The 20,221-nt window shown below is 26.5% G+C and overlaps 2 protein-coding genes across 3 annotated transcripts in view; one reads left to right on the top strand and one right to left on the bottom strand.

Moving 5' to 3' along the window:
* Window positions 1-15,350, top strand: part of LOC119669600 (F-box/LRR-repeat protein 16) — a 78,138-nt gene extending 62,788 nt beyond the window's left edge. The window contains exons 4-5 of the mRNA XM_038079569.1: window positions 13,385-13,580; window positions 15,000-15,350. Of these exons, the coding sequence (XP_037935497.1) occupies window positions 13,385-13,580; window positions 15,000-15,297 (494 nt within the window). The 3' untranslated portion in view covers window positions 15,298-15,350. The remainder of the gene's footprint in view (window positions 1-13,384; window positions 13,581-14,999) is intronic.
* A 697-nt stretch (window positions 15,351-16,047) lies between these two features.
* Window positions 16,048-20,164, bottom strand: LOC119673134 (DNA-directed RNA polymerase III subunit RPC8). Of its 2 annotated transcripts, XM_038084367.1 has the most exons (4): window positions 19,949-20,164; window positions 19,433-19,891; window positions 17,472-17,598; window positions 16,048-16,349 (listed from the first exon to the last, which is right to left on the bottom strand). In XM_038084367.1, the coding sequence occupies exons 1-4, from the start codon at window positions 20,057-20,059 to the stop codon at window positions 16,336-16,338; spliced, it is 711 nt and encodes a 236-aa protein (XP_037940295.1). In that variant the 5' UTR covers window positions 20,060-20,164; the 3' UTR covers window positions 16,048-16,335. The 2 variants fall into 2 exon arrangements, with proteins under 2 accessions (XP_037940295.1, XP_037940294.1); XM_038084366.1 differs by lacking the exon at window positions 16,048-16,349 and having other exon boundaries at window positions 17,455-17,598.
* Window positions 20,165-20,221: the final 57 nt, after the last annotated feature.

Raw genomic sequence — 20,221 nt, 5'->3', positions numbered from 1 at the left:
ACTCTCCTAAGTTATAAAAATTTCTATATTTTTTCGATAGTACAAGTAACAAACTGGTTGTCGTAGTTTATTATAAGAAAGTCTTAGATTGTAATTGTAATTCGCATAAATTTAATTACATTTAAATAACTAATTATAATTAATAATAATTAATTATAATTAATTATAATTAATAATAATGAATAATAATTAATTAAATTAATTATAATTAATAATAATTAATAATAATTAATTATAATTAATAATAATTTATACCAATATAATTAATAAAATTAATTAAATAATTAAATAATAATTAATTAATAATAATTAATAATAATAATTAATTTTAATAATTTCTTTCTTTCTTTGCTATTCGAAAATTCTCTAATAATAATTAATTATAACAAATTATAATTATTTATAATAATTGATCCTGATACCAACCGTTTTAGTGTTGTTAGTTGTGTGGTAAAGTTTTTTTTTTCTAAATTCTATCGATGAGTGGTTCATATATATATAAAAATATAACTCTATTTACTGATAAAATTGAAATTGAATTAATTTATGTGTTCAATCAATATAAATAATTTTTATAAGATACTTTATGAAATGTAGGATAAGTATTGTATAGAATTTGCTATTATTGAAAGAAATTTTAAAGTAATATGAATTAAGAAAATAATTTGCAATAAAAAATTGTTTTCATTTAGTTTTTTATTTTTAATACCAATTAAATGATATTAGTGTTGAAAAAATGGATGCCGACTTATAGAAAACATATATATATTTTAAGATTTTGACATATTTCCCAGAATCAGTACTAAAATAGAAAAGTTAAATTTTTAATGCACTTTTTTTTGTGTTTTAATTAATCGATTTTAAGCTGTAAGAATCCTTTCAATTTTTATATCTTCTCAGAATAAAATTTTTTCTATCGATTTAAGTTTATTATATTAATTATAGTTTTCTTGTATTAAGAATATTTATTCATTTTTTAGGGGATATCACTACATCGAAATTAGATTATTTCAAGTTAATTAGAAATAATTCATTTCAATATTCACAATTATAATCAAAAACACAGCAAATATTTTGAAATTAGCGTTGATGATTTGATTTAGCTGTAACACTTCACTGCACTTCAACAATTTTATATTAAATATTTTAATTTTTTGTTTAAATGTTATAAAATACAAATTTTTTTTTTCAAAAATAAAAGATGTTGAATTTATCACAATTTCAGAATTTGTGATCGCCAAAACGAGTAAATTAAAATTGAATTTATTTCATTTATTACCCGTTAGTGTCGGTCACAAAATAAAACCATGACAGGACATAATTGACCAAATAATTTATTAATTACATATATAAATTTATTTTAATTAAAAAAAAAATGAAAACAAAAAGTGTGAAATATGCGCTTAAATTAAAAAATAAACTGAAAAGTAAACTAAGTCAGTTGACGGTTGATAACGAAATGACTCCGAAGTCAATTAATTCAGAGTGATAAATAAGCTTATTTCTCGCAGTATTTAGTTGAACATAATTATTATTATAGTTTTTTTTTTATTTGAAATTAGTTGCTTGAATTGAAATTCAATCAATGAGATATTTTTTACTCAAATGCTACAGAAGATGCATTGACAATTGTATTAACGTTAGCAGACCTAGCGCAGGCAGTTTAGTTAAGTCATTGGATTTGTATATATTTATAGACATATGTAAATATCTACTAACTTACACTGATTCATTATGAATTAATTCTATTGATTGTAATGAAAAAAAATAATTTTTTTAATATGTACAGAAATATGCATTTGTCGCAAATAATTAAATCTTGTTGGTGCTACTTTGTTGTTATATTTTGCGGTTATCATATGGGCGCTGGTACTTTCAATTGTTAGCTCGTCTATGTCTACAAATTTTATTAATATAATGAAATAAATAAAAATACTTCTAGTATTTGAAATTGTACTCATTTTGATCTAAAGTCAACCAATAAAATAATATATGAACATTTACATTATTTACGTCATAGTTAGGGTCTTCCGAAGCAACCAATAGAAAAAATAGATCCAGTGATATTGAATATATTTATTACAGAAAGTGTATTCAACCAAATTTAGTTTAACGTTGATCTAATATTATGTATATATAGTCTTATCTAATAACTATCCAGAAAACTATAAACAAATATTTATTCCCATATTGTTTGTAAATCCTTCATAATGATTATCTTTTTAAATAAATATCCATGCACATACCTGGTGATCAAGTGTAGTATAGCCATATTAGAAGACCTTCTCCTTATAAATTCTGATTAAAAAAAGGTTTGTGAACTGTGAACTTGTTTGAAATTCGACACAATATTTATAACTAAACATAAATAAAACATAATTGTAGTTAAAATTTGATTAAATTTTTATTTTAATATATTGTCTGGACCTTGCCATTAAATGCAAAATATAGCATTATTCAAATGTCTACCATAGGTGAACTCACGGTGCTGAATTTTTGAAGGGAATTTTCGTCAATTTTTCGGCACATACCTGGCAATAACTCGATCATAACGTAAAGGATTTTTGTGTAGATGTTTCAAAGCGACGAAATTTTGTGGATTATCTATAGAAATAGATTTCTCAGCGTAGTCCCATAAAAAAAGTGGTGAAAAATGTGTGATCTTAATCGTATAATCAGGAGATTTCTCGCACAACAAAGCCTACATAGATAATTTCAATTTTAATTCAAAAAAATTAGTTAACCGTAAATTAAAATTGACGGTTTGTATTACACCTTCGTCGACTAATTAGTTTATTGACATATCTATCAAGCGTGTCTCATCATTGAAGAAAATTCAATGCTAAAAATTGGCATCAGTATTATAGTGAGTTTTTACAATATTATCATATTCAACGATGTCTTGGCAATCTATATTGTAAAACAGAAAACATAGAGCTAAATATAAGATATCTTATAAGATTGTAACGTCAAGTGGGGATTACAATAACTCATTTTCAAAAATAAAATCAGAGAACAGGTTGCAATTCAATAAGGCTACATGAAAACACATATATCCCATACCTTTGCTATCAATCTAATACTTTTACGAACTTCCACGAGACCTCTTTTATTTATGATATATAACTAAATAATACTTCGGACACGCTTTTGGGGAGAAGGCAGTACTGCATATGTCATCTTTGGGTACTCTCATGTGAATATTTTTCTTAACGATATAAATATTGTATATAACATGTATAACATTATATTATCAAAACATAATATTATGTTTTTTTATATGCGCTGGCACATCGTCAATTTTCTAATTTTTTTTCGACTTTCTTATTAGGATGGGTTATTGAACTTTGTATAAGTGAAAAAAATTGATAAAAACCTACACTAAGAAAATATTCGGAAATCATAGTCTAGTGTACATTATAAGTCGGTTTTACTGGTTCTAATATATTGTCTTTTTTTTTGGATTATATGGTTTTATTGCTCCATTAGTTTTTTCGTACTCGAAATGGTTTCAAAGAGATTTAGTTACTTTTGTGGTGATCTAACTTTGTGGTGTGACTGAATTCGCCTTTGTTTTCTATTTTCGAAACTACAGTCGTTAGTTTTCATCCTAATTTATACCGTAAACTGTAAACTGCACTGTAACAGTTGTTATAACCTTTTCCATTTTTCTACTTTTGAAGTTTTTATTTTTGTAATTTAAGTCTACAGTTTGTGGCTTTAGAAGCCTAACAAGGCGCATGCAAAAGCGGCAGAAGCTTTACTACATTTGTATTATTTCAACACTATGTAGGGCACAAAAAATGGTTAAAAATAGATATAAGCACATATAAACAAATATATAATATGTACCATATGTATGACTGACATATAAACTTCATTAACCACTTCATATTCACATATATTGAGATCTTAAAAAATTAGCAAAAAATTTACTGACTCAAGCTGCTTAGCTTGTGGAATGGTTATTTTTGAGTTTTTTAAATGATTTGGATTTGCACTAAAACTGTAATTTATGCAATTTCGTGCTTTTACATTCAGAGTTTGTTTACTCAAAGATAGACAAAATTACTGCTTCAAACCCCCAAACCCAATTTTCTTCCATTGTTAAGCCGATTACAGTCGTAATTGAATATATTTCAGCGCTCGACTTATCCCTTTTTATGTGTTTTCGCTTTTATTGTTCTTTTATTTTAGTTTTTTTTTCGTTTCTTTTCGGGCAAGAAAAAAATTAATAAAAGTACGAATCTGCTGACAACGTTTAAAGTTGGGGTTTAGTTGCGTAAAATTTAAATTCAAGAAAATATTGATCTATCTAATATTTTTCTATTTTGTGGGAAAAACAATATAAGAAAGATGACACACCAAGTTGCTATTTTAAAATTGCAGATATTAACGATCAAAACAGTTCTTTTGTTGATATCAATGAATTTGAACCGTTGCACTGTACGTCTACTTTTTACTAAAATGCAGAATATATTAACTTGAACTCGCTTCTTTAAACAGTTATCTTCAACCAAAATCCGTTTTATACTGACTAAGCTTCGCCCTATGAGCTTCTCTATATTTAAAATAATAAATATATTCCTAAATTTAGGTTAAGTTAGATTATACCGGCAATCCCTAGGGAATTCACTTAGGTCTATTGCTCCATTATGTTACCATATATAGAGGAAAATTCCTAAATTTAACATTGTCTAAAAATAATATTCACAAAATTTTCATGAACAGTGTATATTATACCCCATCAAGTATTGATCAAGGGCAACATAACTAATATTATAAATTCTTCATAACACCTGATATTTTTAATTTTGTTTTTTTTTTTTGTGAGCTTTTTTTTTTTAGCAGTAGGGGGAAGCATCGAAAGCCACCGTGTGGGACTTTAACCCACTAAGCCACCTCTAAGGAATGAAAGATCTTCTCCTTTCACCGCAATGAGGAAACTTCATTCCAGTAGACGAAGGAGAGAGAAGAGAGTAAAGAGACCTAACACGTAGCAAGCTAAGATCATCTAAGTCAGAGATCTTGGGCCTAAAAAGAGGAAAATTGGAAGTAGTGAAGGGGGTTGGGTTATGGCAAAGGCGCGAGTGTACTAAAGGTAGACTCTGTGACAAGGATCACGAGAGCCACGGTTATATAAAGGGATGACGGAGGGATCTGAGTCCCACTCATCAAAATAATCAGAGATGAATTGAGGAGGTTTATGGCGTAAGGCCTGAATGAGGTCAGGAGGAAGAGAAATAGGAGCAAGGATATCAGGAGGGAGGTTTTTTTTGTGGGCTGTTAGGATATTTTTTTATTTTAAAACAAAACAGGTTGATTTTATTTAATTATAAATTTTATTTCAATATTTTTACCATTAATTTTCATTTTCAGGATTAAATGGAACCAACGTGTTTTGTTTTAAAATCAAGAAAAAGATGACCTTATAGCCCACAAAAAACTTTTTTGTTGATTTATCAATTCATATAACTATTTTCGGATATATACTACATATTAAAGTATATACTAAGTAGTTACTATCTATGTACTCAATAAATTACTTCAAGAACAATATCACTTCGTGTGTTTTTCTACTATTTTTAATTTTCTTTTTCGCGTATTAAATGAACTCCAATAATAAAATTAATAAATTAATTATTTTAATTAAGTAAGATTAAGAAGATTGTTAAGATTATTAAAAGAATTAATAAAATCTTAGTTTTTTTATTTTAGATTTGTCAAAGTATCTCAATTTCAAATTGTCAATTATGTTGTTCTCATCATTATTGCACTATTTTTAGTAATTAATAATAATTATTTGGAGGTGTATATAAAAACTGATATTTAAATTTCGGTTATTTTATAAAAATATTGGAAAAAACAAATGTTTTTACTACTGTCCTTTTCACCATATCAGTCCCACGTATACGGTCCAAATAAAGCCTATATTTTTTCTTTGTCGTCAATATTACTTATTGACTACTTCAGCTACAGGTACCTAGAAGGAGTGGTTTTATATAATATACATATTTTCGATGTTAAATTCACTGTACCCATACTACTGCTATTAATTAATATTAAAATTTTTATAATTTTTATATATATATATATATATATAAATATATAGTTCTATTGCTGTGATAGTAATAGATAATATAGGATACTATTGGTATTCCATGAAGTCATCAAAGATAAAAATCATATTATCGTTTTCATTAAAACGATATCAGTGCACAACAAGTTCTGTTTAATATATAAGCAAACCTGCTAATAATAATCACAATAATTATCTATACCAAATTTAGATTTGAAGTTGAAGTTGGAGTAATTTATTAACAATTAATTAAATAAACATGTTTATTAACTGAAGACGATAATTTATCCTTTATGTTTATTGAAAACTTAAGCTTTAGATGCTTTAATTCTCTAGACCAGGGCTGCCCAGACCAGTTGCAATAGCGGACAATACAAATTACAGCACAAATTGGAGAGCCGCAGAAACAAATGCATACGTTCATAGTTTTTATTATAAATACATTATAATATTATAAATACGGTTATAAAGTTAAATTTACATTTATTAATTTATCAATTTAAATTCATTTATTTGGTATACCATAAAAATAAGAAAATTTGCGTAATTATAGTAGACTAAAAAGATGTCGCGGGTCACAAAAACATGTCGCGAGACGTACTTTGGACAGCTCTACTCTAAACAATTACTTCTCCTGTCAAAGAGGATATTGGAAAAAAGAAATTGAAATAAATAGGATATTGATTCTAAACAAATCAAAACTAAATATCACTTATAGAGCTAATGTCAGACGGGGATAGAAACTCTCGGCATTGTATTCTCATCTTCATTGTGAATAATAAAGAATTTGACTAATCATATGGACCCATTTTTTCAAGATAGTAATAAAAACAAACCTGACCTACCACATAGCCTGGCACTGTTTTATTCATAGGGACGTTTCACGAATTAGCTCTTCTAGTCGCTAATTAGTCGACGTAATAGGTCAATAACCATGGGCATGGCATAGCTAGGTGCAGTATCTTTGTGTTAATAAATTTTTAAGAAAAAATTAAATATTTTATTTTAATAGGCTATTAATCTTTTATTAATTTTAAAATGGCACAGTTACATTTCATCATGTCAGTATATCACACCACTCTTTAATTTCGCTTCTACCTATGCTAATGTTAATAATGATTTGTGCTACGATTCACTTTTCTATCAAAGACTAAGTTGTAGACAAATTTATTTCACATTAAGCTTCTGATGTAGAGACTTAAATGACTGAGAGATTTATATATCAGTGTATACTCCAACCACTGAATATAGCTTAGACTTAACTGTATTTAAGATAGAGTTAATAAAGTAAAACTTTCTAGTGTAATATTTTTATTATTCATTTAAATTAATTTTTAATTATGAAATCTTATTATTAAACAACAATTTAAACAATATTTTATTCATTTTCATTTAAGCAGTGTAATGTATTCAAACTTAATTTTATGTTACACAAATGAATAATTTAATTATAAATTATATTAAATTTAAATTTTATTTGCATGTGTGTAATTAAATTTAATATACCATTTAAACCAAACCAAACACATTTGAGATAAAATAAATAAAACAAATATTCATCTTTTCGAAGGATTACGAATAATATTTCGATTAATTAGTTAGAAGTTATCAAAATTCCAAATAAATTTTATTAAGTATCAAAAATAAAACAAACTCATAAGATTTTGATTAAAAGCCATAATTTATTGGTTCATTAGGAATTATATAAAAAAACTAACAAAATTTATTGTCCTGAGATGAATGCTGCCATAAAAATTTCATAATTTATTGAAAATTATTTCTTATGATTTGTGTGTCAAGCATCTGAAAATGGAAAATAAATTGAATTAATTTTCATATCAAGCCAAATGCATGCTTAAACAATAACTTACTATATATATACATAGGTATATACCAATATATACCATATATAGAACAGAAAATACGTATTAGGTAATTAGTCACTTCAGATCAAAATGAAGTGGATGGTTTAGTATGTCAAATCATTTGCAATTTGGTTAAAGATCTGAAATTGCAATCTGTGTTGTATGTATTTTAGTTTTGTGGTTAAATTTTCGCACATATACATATATATACATAGATACTATACTCATATTAGGAATGTTGGCTTTAAATAAAAGTTTGCTTTTATTTACTGCACAACTGGGCCAATAATGTGTGTGTATATACAGAAGTATTTACATATCGCTCTACGGAATATACTTTCAATACTTAAGCATTGTTAACATACATTTCAATCGATTCGTTTTTTTTTATCTAGGTCAATTTGGTCAATGGAATAGCTTTCAGCTCAAAAAGAACTTAATTCATTTCATTATTGTCGAAATTTCGATGGATTTACCATAACAAATCACTTAATTGTATTTTTTAGTTCTTGGTTTAGATTTTTCTCATTCCACTTGTAGATCAAAAAATTCATTTAACAAAGACCAATTAATTTTTTTTTATAAAAAAATTTGTAGGACTAATCATTTAGAAAAAGTATGATATTATATGTATAATTTGAGTACATATTACTACCAAAAACGATTTACGGCTATTTACTACGAATTTTATAGATAAATATAGATAGATATATGTTTTTTTATAAATGCGAAAATTTGTTAAGAAATTGTGAAAAGGGTGGGTAATAACTTATATTTTTAAAGAACACACTTCTGGCAATATCAACTGAAATATAAAATGCTGTTGTAGCAGACACATATATTTTATTTATCTAATATTGTATACTATTCAAAATATATTGCTATCTAAATAAGATCTTGTATTTTTCTGGATATTTTATTGCAGTATATTTATCAGATTATTCTTTATCAGTTTATTATACAGGTAATATTACTCAGCAGAAAAAACGGTAGACATTTCTATATCACATATATTTATTAGGAGTACCGGTTTCAACAACGACCTCGAAAACAGTATAGTGAAAGGGTCTAATTAGATTTAAAAAAGATCCGTATGAACTTAATGTAAGCTGGAAAGCTAAACGAAAAGAAATGAATAAAAAAGTAAAATTAAAACTTTAATTTTATTCATTATTAGAAGTTTGTATATTTGTAGTTCAACTTTATATCAGCAATTTTGGTTAACTAAGTGATTTTAAAAGTTTTTTTGTATTACAATAATATTCCATCATTTTTCCATCATGACTTCTAATCATATTTAGTTCGAATTCTTCGAGTTGCCATAAAATTTTGATACTCGACCAACGAAAGATGTGCCTATCTCAACTATGTATAGATGATCAAATTTGTGTTATACAAAATTTAATTGTTATTAATAGTATAAAAAAATTGAGAATAAGCATTACAGATGAATGGTTTTGTTTTTCTTTCCACTTTTCTTCTCTTCATTCGGTTTAAAAAATGAATTACGAGTATAACTTATTTATACTTTTAAAATATAAGTTTAAAAAAACATTAAAATCTGTTCTAAAAATATTGAGTTTCTTATTTAATAGTAACTACAACAGCTTAACACAATGGGCCAATAGGCCTAAGTGGATCCACTAGGGATCACCGGTATAACCTAACTACAACAGCTTAAAGTTTTTTTTTTTGAAAAGCTATACATCTGTAGTTCCAATATTACCATTCCAAATTTGTTAGTAAATTACTTAATTATTTAGCCATAAACCAAAACCTGATAACGGGGTGTTGCTAAACGCAGTACTCTTCTTCAGTCGCGTCTGCTCCAGGTGGGGTTAGTGCTTCCACAATTTAATCAGCTAACCCAGACAATCACGACATTGGAATACGAATAACACAATCATTTTGTTGATATGTTATCGTAGGCTAACATATTCTAGTATATAATTCGGAAATAATATAATTTCTGTCCTAGTGAGGGGTGTGAGCCTTTATATATACAATATTTTAACAAAATTAAAGAATAAAATCTTAGAATTATAGTTAACACAGTTAAAGATATCTGGAAAGATTAGTGTTACATTATTGTTTCTGTTTTTTGTATTTTTGTATGTATATAATGTTATAAGTCCCGTATCATTATTTTTAAAAAAATATAATTTTCTTAAGCATTTTTATGTATTAAACAATTTGAAACTTTGTATATATTGACAATACTATATACAATATCTCTAAAATATTTACTAATTAAATATTTCAAAATAAAAGCATTTTCTATATAATCAATTGATAATAGTCACATAAAGGGTTCTATTGAGCGGAAACGAGGGAGAAAGATAATTTTGAAATGATGCCATGTCGAGATAGAAACTTTGTAGTTGTGAGTGGATTTTATTTGTCATTTAATGAATTCTGATTTTCCTTGAATTAAAAAAAAATTCAACGCAAATGGTGACTCAACTAACTTTGCATTGATTTATAATTATAAAAAAAAATTAAAAAAAAAATTACTTTAAGTGGCAAGTAACATTTTCAATTTATAATATTATATAAATATAAAAACTATTAAGTACTTAGTAAAAGGTATGTGGCAGTACATGACCCATGTCTCAACTATCTTTTCATGTTATAGTCAAAATAATTTACATTAAAAAAGTAATGTATCAACCAAATATGTAAGGTAATGACACATGTAGTATATCTATTAATTACATTATCAACAAACAAAATAATTATTTGATGACAGTAATATGATGATATACGATACCGGCACATACCAAGAGCAAAGATCTGCCTTCAGCAGTGGTCACACACTTGGCATGTGCAGATTAGGTCCGAGTGGGTTATTGTGGCAGTCAGTTTAGTTGAACAATACACTTAGAACTTACGGATTTATGGTGATGGTACTGTTCGACTGAATTGTATTACTTATGCAACTATTTAGAGGCTCTTATAAAGCTGAATGATTTTAATTTTATCACCAAAAACCTCTGTAAGAGAATTAAAGATATGTTAGAAGAAGTATTCTATTATTTATTTTTCCTCCTCATCTTTTCAACTTCTGAAGGAGATGAAATAGCTAAGGAAAGCTTAGGTTGTACCGGCGAATTCTAGGGGATTCACTCAGGATTTAAAACCGCCTATCCTTTTGTAGTAATGCATGATATAGGCAAAGTAAATGAGGGACACTTTGATCGTCTTCTTCACAGCTGCGACAAGTATGATTAAAAGAGAGATTCATTCCTCTACGGGGCATCTTAATGAGAGAATTGAATTTCCTTTTAGTGCAGCATATAGATGCCTGCCTATCGTTAAGTCTTCTCATCTTTTCTTAAATATTTCGGCACAGAAAAAACTCAGTAACAATTTACATGCTGTTAATGATTACTTTGAAATCCAGATTACTTAGGTGTACCAAATGAAGTCCTGAAGCACCCTTTCTTGCTAACTCGTCTGCTCTTGCTAAATTGACTGCTCTTGTTAACTCGTCTGCACATCTCTTTAGAGATGTGTAATAGTTAAAAACCGTCGTAAATGTAAATGGACTGAACTTAAGGACTTCTAATCACGTAATTACATATAACTGATGACATATAAAAGTTATTTTTAAATTAAGCATAAACGCTGTTTAACTAGGCGTCAGATTTATTTTATTACTGCTTTTTTCTTTATTTAACAAAAATAAAATGATTCCAACAATCATCAGTTGAACTGGAGTGCTATAGAATGTCATGTAGTAGATTTTGTTTAGAGTGTATATCTGGATACAAGAATTTCTTTTACAGATAATATCTGAATTATTCGATAACTTTTAAAGTGTTTTTGCAGATTAATTGACCAAATTTTTTTGTTGTTAAAAATAAAAATTAAAAAAAAAAGCCACCATTTATTTTGCAATAGTTTTTATTTCATCCATATTTCGACTTTTGTCTAAAGGCATCCTCAGTATATTTAGTTTCCTCATCATGACTTTAGACATAAAATAACCTTTTAATATTATGTTTTGTTTAAGAGTATCATATTGTTTAGTAGACTTCTAACATTTGGATAGAATACTTTAAATATCTGACGATAGTTTAACTGGTTTTCGTATATTTTCGATTATTTTTGAATGTATGTTCAATTACATTCATAATCGAACACCGAAGAAAAAAATGCTCGAAGCTACTAACTATTTGGATAACATTAAAAGTTTTATTTAATGTATAAAGTAGGGAATATAATAACGTTAGTAATTTTCTTCCAATAATCTTATAGATTTTTTATGAGTTTTTACAGAATAAAAATCTTATACATAACCTTGACATTATCTTTTGACTCTTATTATAATGCAATATTTTCTAGCACATTCTCCAACTCGATACAATCCCGACCACGCCACTGTACTATATGAATATATGGTATATAAAGCAGTATCCGCTGTTTGGACTTAAACTGTTGGGTTTTTGTATATATAACTATGCTATTATTATATTGTACATTACGGTCCTTTTGTTTCTTAAGCTCCAAAGAGTTGAATATTTAAATATCTTAAGTTAAACCAACCTACCGGAAATCTTTTATTTTCCATATGTATGTAATTGCGTACAATCGGCAGCAAATTCCGCTGTGTTTATCCTTCAACTCCACATTTTTTGTTAGAATAATTAAGAGGGAATATGTTAAACATTTTATTGTTAAAATTATAATACAGAACTTTATTCCTCAGTTGAATGCTTGAAGGAGACAAACAAAAGAAAACTTGTGAACCCAAAATAAAAAACATATAAACTTGAAATATTTAAAATATGTCTGCACCTAATACTCTTTTTTAATTCTACAATTTTCTCTTGAATCTGGTATGCCTACAACTTATATTTGATTAAATTGTTGACTTTAAATTTGGATTTTATAAAAACAAGTAACATTAAATATGAAAAGAGTTGGTTAGAGTGAATGCAACAAGCACGCGACTCACTACAAAACAGGACCACACTGTGTCCCATATTCTAAAGCATTTGAGTGGGTGCAAACAGTGGCTTTACTCGAAGGTGTAAAGTGCATACGGCACATTCGACAAAGGCTGATGCAAGCGTCTAACTGCAGCCATTTTGTGTCCCACATTTAACGCTGCAGCTGTTTTTGCGCAGCGCTTTTATGTCCTTTTCATCTGCAATGGTTAGTATATTAAAGTGTGTGGATCGAGCACTCAAGAAATTTAAGAACGCAGTCATGTGTGTCCCGTTTACGTTTCTGCCGTATATCCTGCAGCAATAAAGTACAAAAAATAATATTAAAATTGCAACTTCTGTTACTTGTTTCGTATGCATGAGGGACTTTTGTGTATCTTGCATTCCACATTTTATTTTATTTTAATTTATTTTATGCTTGAATTTTATATTTTTATAAAATTGCACATTTACTCACAATTTAAATATATTTTTTTGTGTCGTTGCAGTGCACTCGTTGCCGCATCTTACGGTGCTTAGCCTTTCCGGTTGCAGTAAACTAACTGATGATGGTGTTGAGCTGATTGCGGAAAACTTACAAAAGTTACGTGCTTTGGATTTGTCCTGGTGCCCGCGTATAACAGATGCTTCATTAGAATATATCGCCTGTGATTTGAATCAATTGGAAGAACTAACTCTTGACAGGTGAGTTGAAAGATTTGTTGAACAGTAGACAAAAGCGAAGGAGGATACAAGGTCAATTCAATTAGAACAAAATTCTCTTTCATAATTAAATTATTGCAAACTGAAGTAGAAAATTATTTAGCTTCGAAAAAACCACTTATATTTTACGGATATTACTTGCTTCTCATTAATGTCTTATTATGAGGTTTAGATCAAGGAAAAAAAATCATTTAAACTTTTATTATTCAATCTTATTTGATATTTATAGAAATTTATTTATTATTATATTATATATAAGTATATATAAGTGGGCCAAAATCAGCACACTTATATTAATATTTAAATCTTCTTTATTTAGTTCAAACAATTTAAAAAAATTTTTTTTTTAATTTTAAATTTTCTTTATTTAGTTCAAACAATTTAAAAAAATTTTTTTTTTAATTTTATTTTAATTCGCTTCTAATTTGACAGGCACGAGTTCTAAGCCTGACACTTGCAGTTCAAACAAATTATATACGAACTGTAACTAATTAAGAAATTCGAATATTTCCTAAGATCACTGATGATGAGTACTTGGCAATACTCGAAACAGCATTGTATGGTCAGCCAAATTTCAATAAATTAAAAATAAAAAATTTTTGTCTTTGTCCTTTCTTTGCTATTCGAATCCGTCTATATTTTATTTTAATTTGATTGTTTTTCGTACATTCAAAAACCTTTTTCGATTCAATCGTCAAAATGAATTCAAATTAATTAAACTAATGGGAACATAAATATATTATAATTACATATATTATATTATTTCAATATCCATCATAATGTGTGATTTCTTAATATTTGCAATAAAATAAAAACCTTTGCTTAAGGACAAAGAAAAAAAATTTTTCAACTTCTGTATTATATTATTAATAACATGGATAAGATGGGCAAGGAGTCCCACTATAGCCTTCTTATGAATGAAACGTTTTTCTTCATATTTATTACATGCTTTCAATAGTTTACGCCATTTAGTTGCAGATAGAACCAGAAATATTTGTACTTTGCATAATATACAAGGCTAGAATTAAGGAAATATTGTATTGAGCTTAGAAACCAGTACGTTAAATAAACTTAAGCCAGTTGCCAACTTTAAGAAATGCTATAGATAGCAAATAAATTAATAAATTCATAAATTAATATACATTTATATAGTAATATAATAATTACTAGAATATACCAGACCTATTCATACTCTGCATACAGGCCTAAAATTTAAAAAAAAATTACTGAAGCTTTTAAGAAAGCAAACTTAACTTAATAGTTCTTTTTAACTTTTCTAACCTTTCTATGCATACGATATTATTTTATAACAATATGTTTAAAGAAATGTAGATATAGAATGTTTTTATGGTTTTTAGTAATTTAACTGAATTTTAAATGTTTTCCAAATATATTTTTTAGATGCGTACACATAACCGACATAGGTGTCGGGTACATCTCAACTATGCTTTCGCTTACCGCCCTCTTTTTGCGCTGGTGCTCACAAGTACGTGACTTTGGACTGCAACATTTATGCTCAATGCGTAATCTTCAGGTGCTTTCATTAGCCGGTTGCCCTCTGCTAACATCATCTGGACTTTCAAGTCTAATACAACTACGACACTTACAAGAATTAGAACTAACTAATTGTCCAGGAGCATCGCATGAACTCTTCGAGTACTTGAAGGAACATTTGCCACGTTGTTTAATTATTGAATAAAATGTTTTTACATATTAATATTTAAATGATTACTAATATAATTTAAGTTTTATATGTGCAATATTATGAGTATTAAATATGAAATGTAAGGCTCATATTTGACATTTGATTTTATTTACAAAAAAAAAAATCAATATTTTTTAAATACTTTCATTTGTGGATCGTATAGATATATATATTTTTTTTTTTCAAATTAGATACATTTGTAAAACTCATAACATTACATATTATATCATTCAAATAGATTTTGAAATAATAATACTATTAATACAAATTATTAAACCGTCTCATAAAGCATTAATGTTACTCTACTGATCAAAATAAGCAAACTACAATTCGATCCTATAGATATTATTTTTTTTAAACATTATTTGCGCTTAGCGACTATATACTCACTATTAAATTCCTTTAATATATTTTTTAAACTTTGTCAAATTATTAAACAATATATTTTGTTCACTGTGATTTTTGTATTTAAGTTTATATTTAATTAAAACCAAAGACACTAACTATACATAGAATATTAATCCTGATATAAATAAATAAAAATCCTAAAAATCTATTAATTTGTTAAATTAGAATTTTAGTTTTATTTAGGAATATTTTCGTAACATAAATACATTTTTTTTTTTTGAAAAAGATTGTGTAAAAATATTTTTTACATAAGTTTTACCAAATACGATATTATTTTATATATACAATATATAAATGTTTATACAAGAGTTATACAAAATATAGATAAAAATTTTATTGCGGCAATTTGATACATAAATTCTCCACATGATGCAATCGATGGATTTTAGAACTTGACAGAAATTTAGAAAAATTATTATAACATCGATTTTGTAAAAAATTTTTATGTACAATTATTTTATTTTATTAATACAATAAGGGTTAAGTTTATAAAAGTATTTGCCCGCAGTTGCTACTAGAGCATCAATTTCACCACTTCAGTTTTTTTGAATGCCGTAGGTCAAAGTTAGAATACCTTATGTTTTGAAACAATATGGTCTATTCTTTATGTGTCGTTAAATAGTTTTATGAACAGTCTTCTAAAAAGATAATTTCATACTATAACAATTAGTATTTGGCTTTATAAACAAAAAAAAATAAAATAAAAAACATTTTAAATAGAAAAGAATGATTGTTAAAGTGAAAAAGAAACCAAGATATAAATAAATTAGATCAGTTGTGAATTTATGTCATACAGATTTTAACTATTTAAAAAAAAAATTACAATTGATTTTAAATCTAGATATATCAACTATATTTTGATCAAATATATAAAATACAGGAAATTCACAATAAATAACAACAAAAATAAACTCATTGTAACTAAACATATTACAGATGTAAAATTAAACAAAAATTCTTTATAAAAATGGCAACACAACAAAAAAAAATTAACTTTTAAAATATATAGTATCTATGAACATGCTAATTGAATAGAAAATTAGTTAAGTATGAGAAATAAATAAATCTGCTAATAGCTTTAAACTTTCACCATAATCACGATTAATAAAGCCCGCCCTATACAATTTTATAAAAAAAACGTAATATTTGTGCGAATATCACTTTCACCAGACCAGAAAAATGATAAAAGTAACAAGAATTTAAATAAAGAAAAATAAAATCTAATTAATTATATATATAGTATATAGATATATACATGTTAATTTAACAAATAAAAAGTATAAAGACTTATCACAAGAAATGCTACCTATGAAATGTTGAAATGTTTTATTTAATATATACTTAAATATAAATTAAAATGTCTATAAAACAACCAATTATTTTATGATCTATGAAATCCAATATGAAATTGTATTGAATATGTTGTTAAATGGAAAACACATTGTAAATTATATAATTTTAGCACTGGACAAAAATATTGAAATAAGAATGTTGCAGAATAAAAACCACAATTCATTTACATAAATAAACTTTGCTTTGTTTATTTAAAAAACAGCTAAACAAACTAATTTTTAAAATCTAACTTAAATAAAACTTTCAAAAACGAATAAAAAAATATATATAAATTAATAAAATAATTTAAATAAAGAGCTGCAAAATAATTTTAAATAAATTCTTAAAATATTATTAATTAAAAACAAAATATGAGTTTTTACTATTTATAAATATATTTTTTTATTTAATCTATTCTTCATATGCACCTTCACCATTTTCATCATTTTCATATTCAACATTGTCTTCTTCATTATTTTCATCGCCTTCATCCATATCCTGGTTCTGTTGATCCCACCAAGACAGCACACCTAGGCCTGATTCATTTATTGCAGCCTGAAAAAAAATGCTTTTATTATAATTGACTTGCTATAACGTGTACATGCATATATACATTTAAATAATTTTTTCATAGATAATATAATATTATTGATTTCATAATAGGATGAATAAGAACATAAAGTTTCTTTTAGCAAAATTGACATGTATAATAAATTCCTTTCTAATTCATACAGCACAGTTTGAAAGCATCTTTAACGAGTATTTAATTTCGTCGATCTAGATGTCCTTCAGCATGTTCATACTAGCTTTTAATAAAGCTTTTAACTTCACAAAACACTTACTTTCAATAATAAATTTATTTTTTCGAAAACAAAATACTCGTACACGCATAATTGCCAACGGATGAAATCGCCACACAGATACTTTATATATACCTAAATAACTTAAACACATATATTGTGATAATGACTAACCATGACCAAAGTCATCATATGATACACGATGTGCCAAATAAGAACAACGCTATCGAAATGGCAGTTAGTAGATCGTAAGCTGACTAAGATTACATGACTTTTATTGTATATAGAACGTTAGTTCGTGCTACAGTGTTATTATTTTTATATTTAGATGATTATTCGGATGACTACTTTCTTATGGGGTTCTATAATTTTTAACGGATTTAGTAAACAACCATTATTGTTTATTGACATTACTTATTATGGAAAATTAAATGATAAATAACATACATTTCGGAGCCATTGTGAATGCTAGGTAAACTGTTCTTTATTCTTGCTAGTAGATATTAAATTTTTTAGAAATCATAAAAAATAATATAAAATTGCTAATCTTATTACTATTCGGATATCATACACAGCATTTAACTTGATCTTTACAGAATGTCTCTCCAAATTTAAGTACATTTATATACTTTAAACTTTTGTAATTTTAACTGGATATCGTGCAAAATAATATTTAAATTTTTTAAGTTAGTAATTTGTTTATTAATCTGTAATTGTACCATTTATCAAAGTTATTGCAATGGGTTTTAGAAAAGCGTTTATCATTATTGGGCGCAGAAACTGGTTTGTATATTTTTTGTGATACATTTATTAAACATGTTATAAATTTGCAATTCAATACGAGAACAAATTACTAATAATTGTAATATAATTTAATATATAATATACATAATTACAATGTATATAATAAATGTATCTCTATAAAACATAGTAAAACTAGATAGACTATACAAATATATTTCCAGAATGGTTTTTTCTTTTTTGGTAAATTGATGAGTAAATCTAAAGGTATCTATATATTCTATATTTTTACCTAAAATACTTAAGCACAACTTAAATCAATTTAGATAGCCAATATAAATACTTTAGAATCAATTGAGTGGTCATAACTGCTACATATATTGATGTACAAAAATAAATAAATTTAAAACTATACAATATTTCTACCCAAACCATGTAAGTTTTGTTAATGGTTGGAAAAAATAAAATCAAAGAATTTCAATTAGTACCGAGTTAAAAATCAAATACTTTTATATATTAATTTTTAACGCTGTATTAATTTAGTCGTTACGTAGTTTTTCGACTAAAAACATTCCGTAAAGTGAAGAACTAATATTGAATAATTTACAATCACAACTCCAAAAATATATACAGAAATGGTTTATACTTGTTGTTCTGTAAAAAAAATTGTAAGCAAATATGAAAATAGGTTATATCGCAATATTAATTTTACATAATTTGCAGAGCTCATGATAATGTTAGTTTCTGTAAACTTTTAAACAATTTTATATACAACATTATATTTTACACTTATAGTATGTAAATAGTTATAATAATAGTCTTAATACCCAACTTTGAGGATTACTTACCACAATTCTATATGGAGTTTTTATCTCTTTTTGAGCTAATGTGGAACTAGTTACTTGTTGGTCAGTTTTTGGTGGTCCTATAGGAGAGCTTTCCTCAAAACATTCACTTGCTACCCTAAATTTGATCGATTCTCCTATATCCATGAACAAATCATGCTTTTCATTATTTTCTAAAGGATATTCCCACACCCAAGCTTGTTCTGTCTCTTCAAAACGTGAAGGATGTTGTAAAGCTGCTGGAGGTATTAATATATCGTCAAAAAAGCCTAGTGTAACATGAACACCCTCATGACTGCAGCTGCGTATTTTACCAGTAATTACACTGCCTACTTGTGGTCGAAACACAATGTATCGGAATACGACTTCTGTGTGAGACGCACCATCACCGGGTAGAATCAATGACTTTTCAATTGATACAATATCTTTTAATGCTATGCATAGACCAACATTTAATAAAACCTGAAAATTATTCAATCAAAATAAATTAATTCTATTAAGTAAATTAAAAACAGCAACCTTATTAGCAAGTTTCCGATTAATTTCATCTCGCAAAGCCTCCAGGAAATCTATATGAAATTGACTTGGTTCAATACGTATTGTGTCTTTTAATTCAGCTAATACGAACATTTTATTTTATTTCACTTTATATCTAATAAAAGTAATTATTTAAATAACATGTTATTTATTTTATTATCGGCATGTAAGTTCTGTTTACAAATAAGGAAGCAAGACACACTATGAACTGTCAAAAATGCAAAGTGCTGCCAACTTATTGTAAATTATCTCTTG

The sequence above is a fragment of the Teleopsis dalmanni genome, chromosome 1, assembly GCF_002237135.1.
Source record: "Teleopsis dalmanni isolate 2A chromosome 1, ASM223713v2, whole genome shotgun sequence".
Lineage (NCBI taxonomy): Eukaryota > Metazoa > Arthropoda > Insecta > Diptera > Diopsidae > Teleopsis > Teleopsis dalmanni.
The sequence above is the reverse complement of the archived record's forward strand: the minus strand, read 5'-3'. Positions and strand labels throughout refer to the sequence as shown.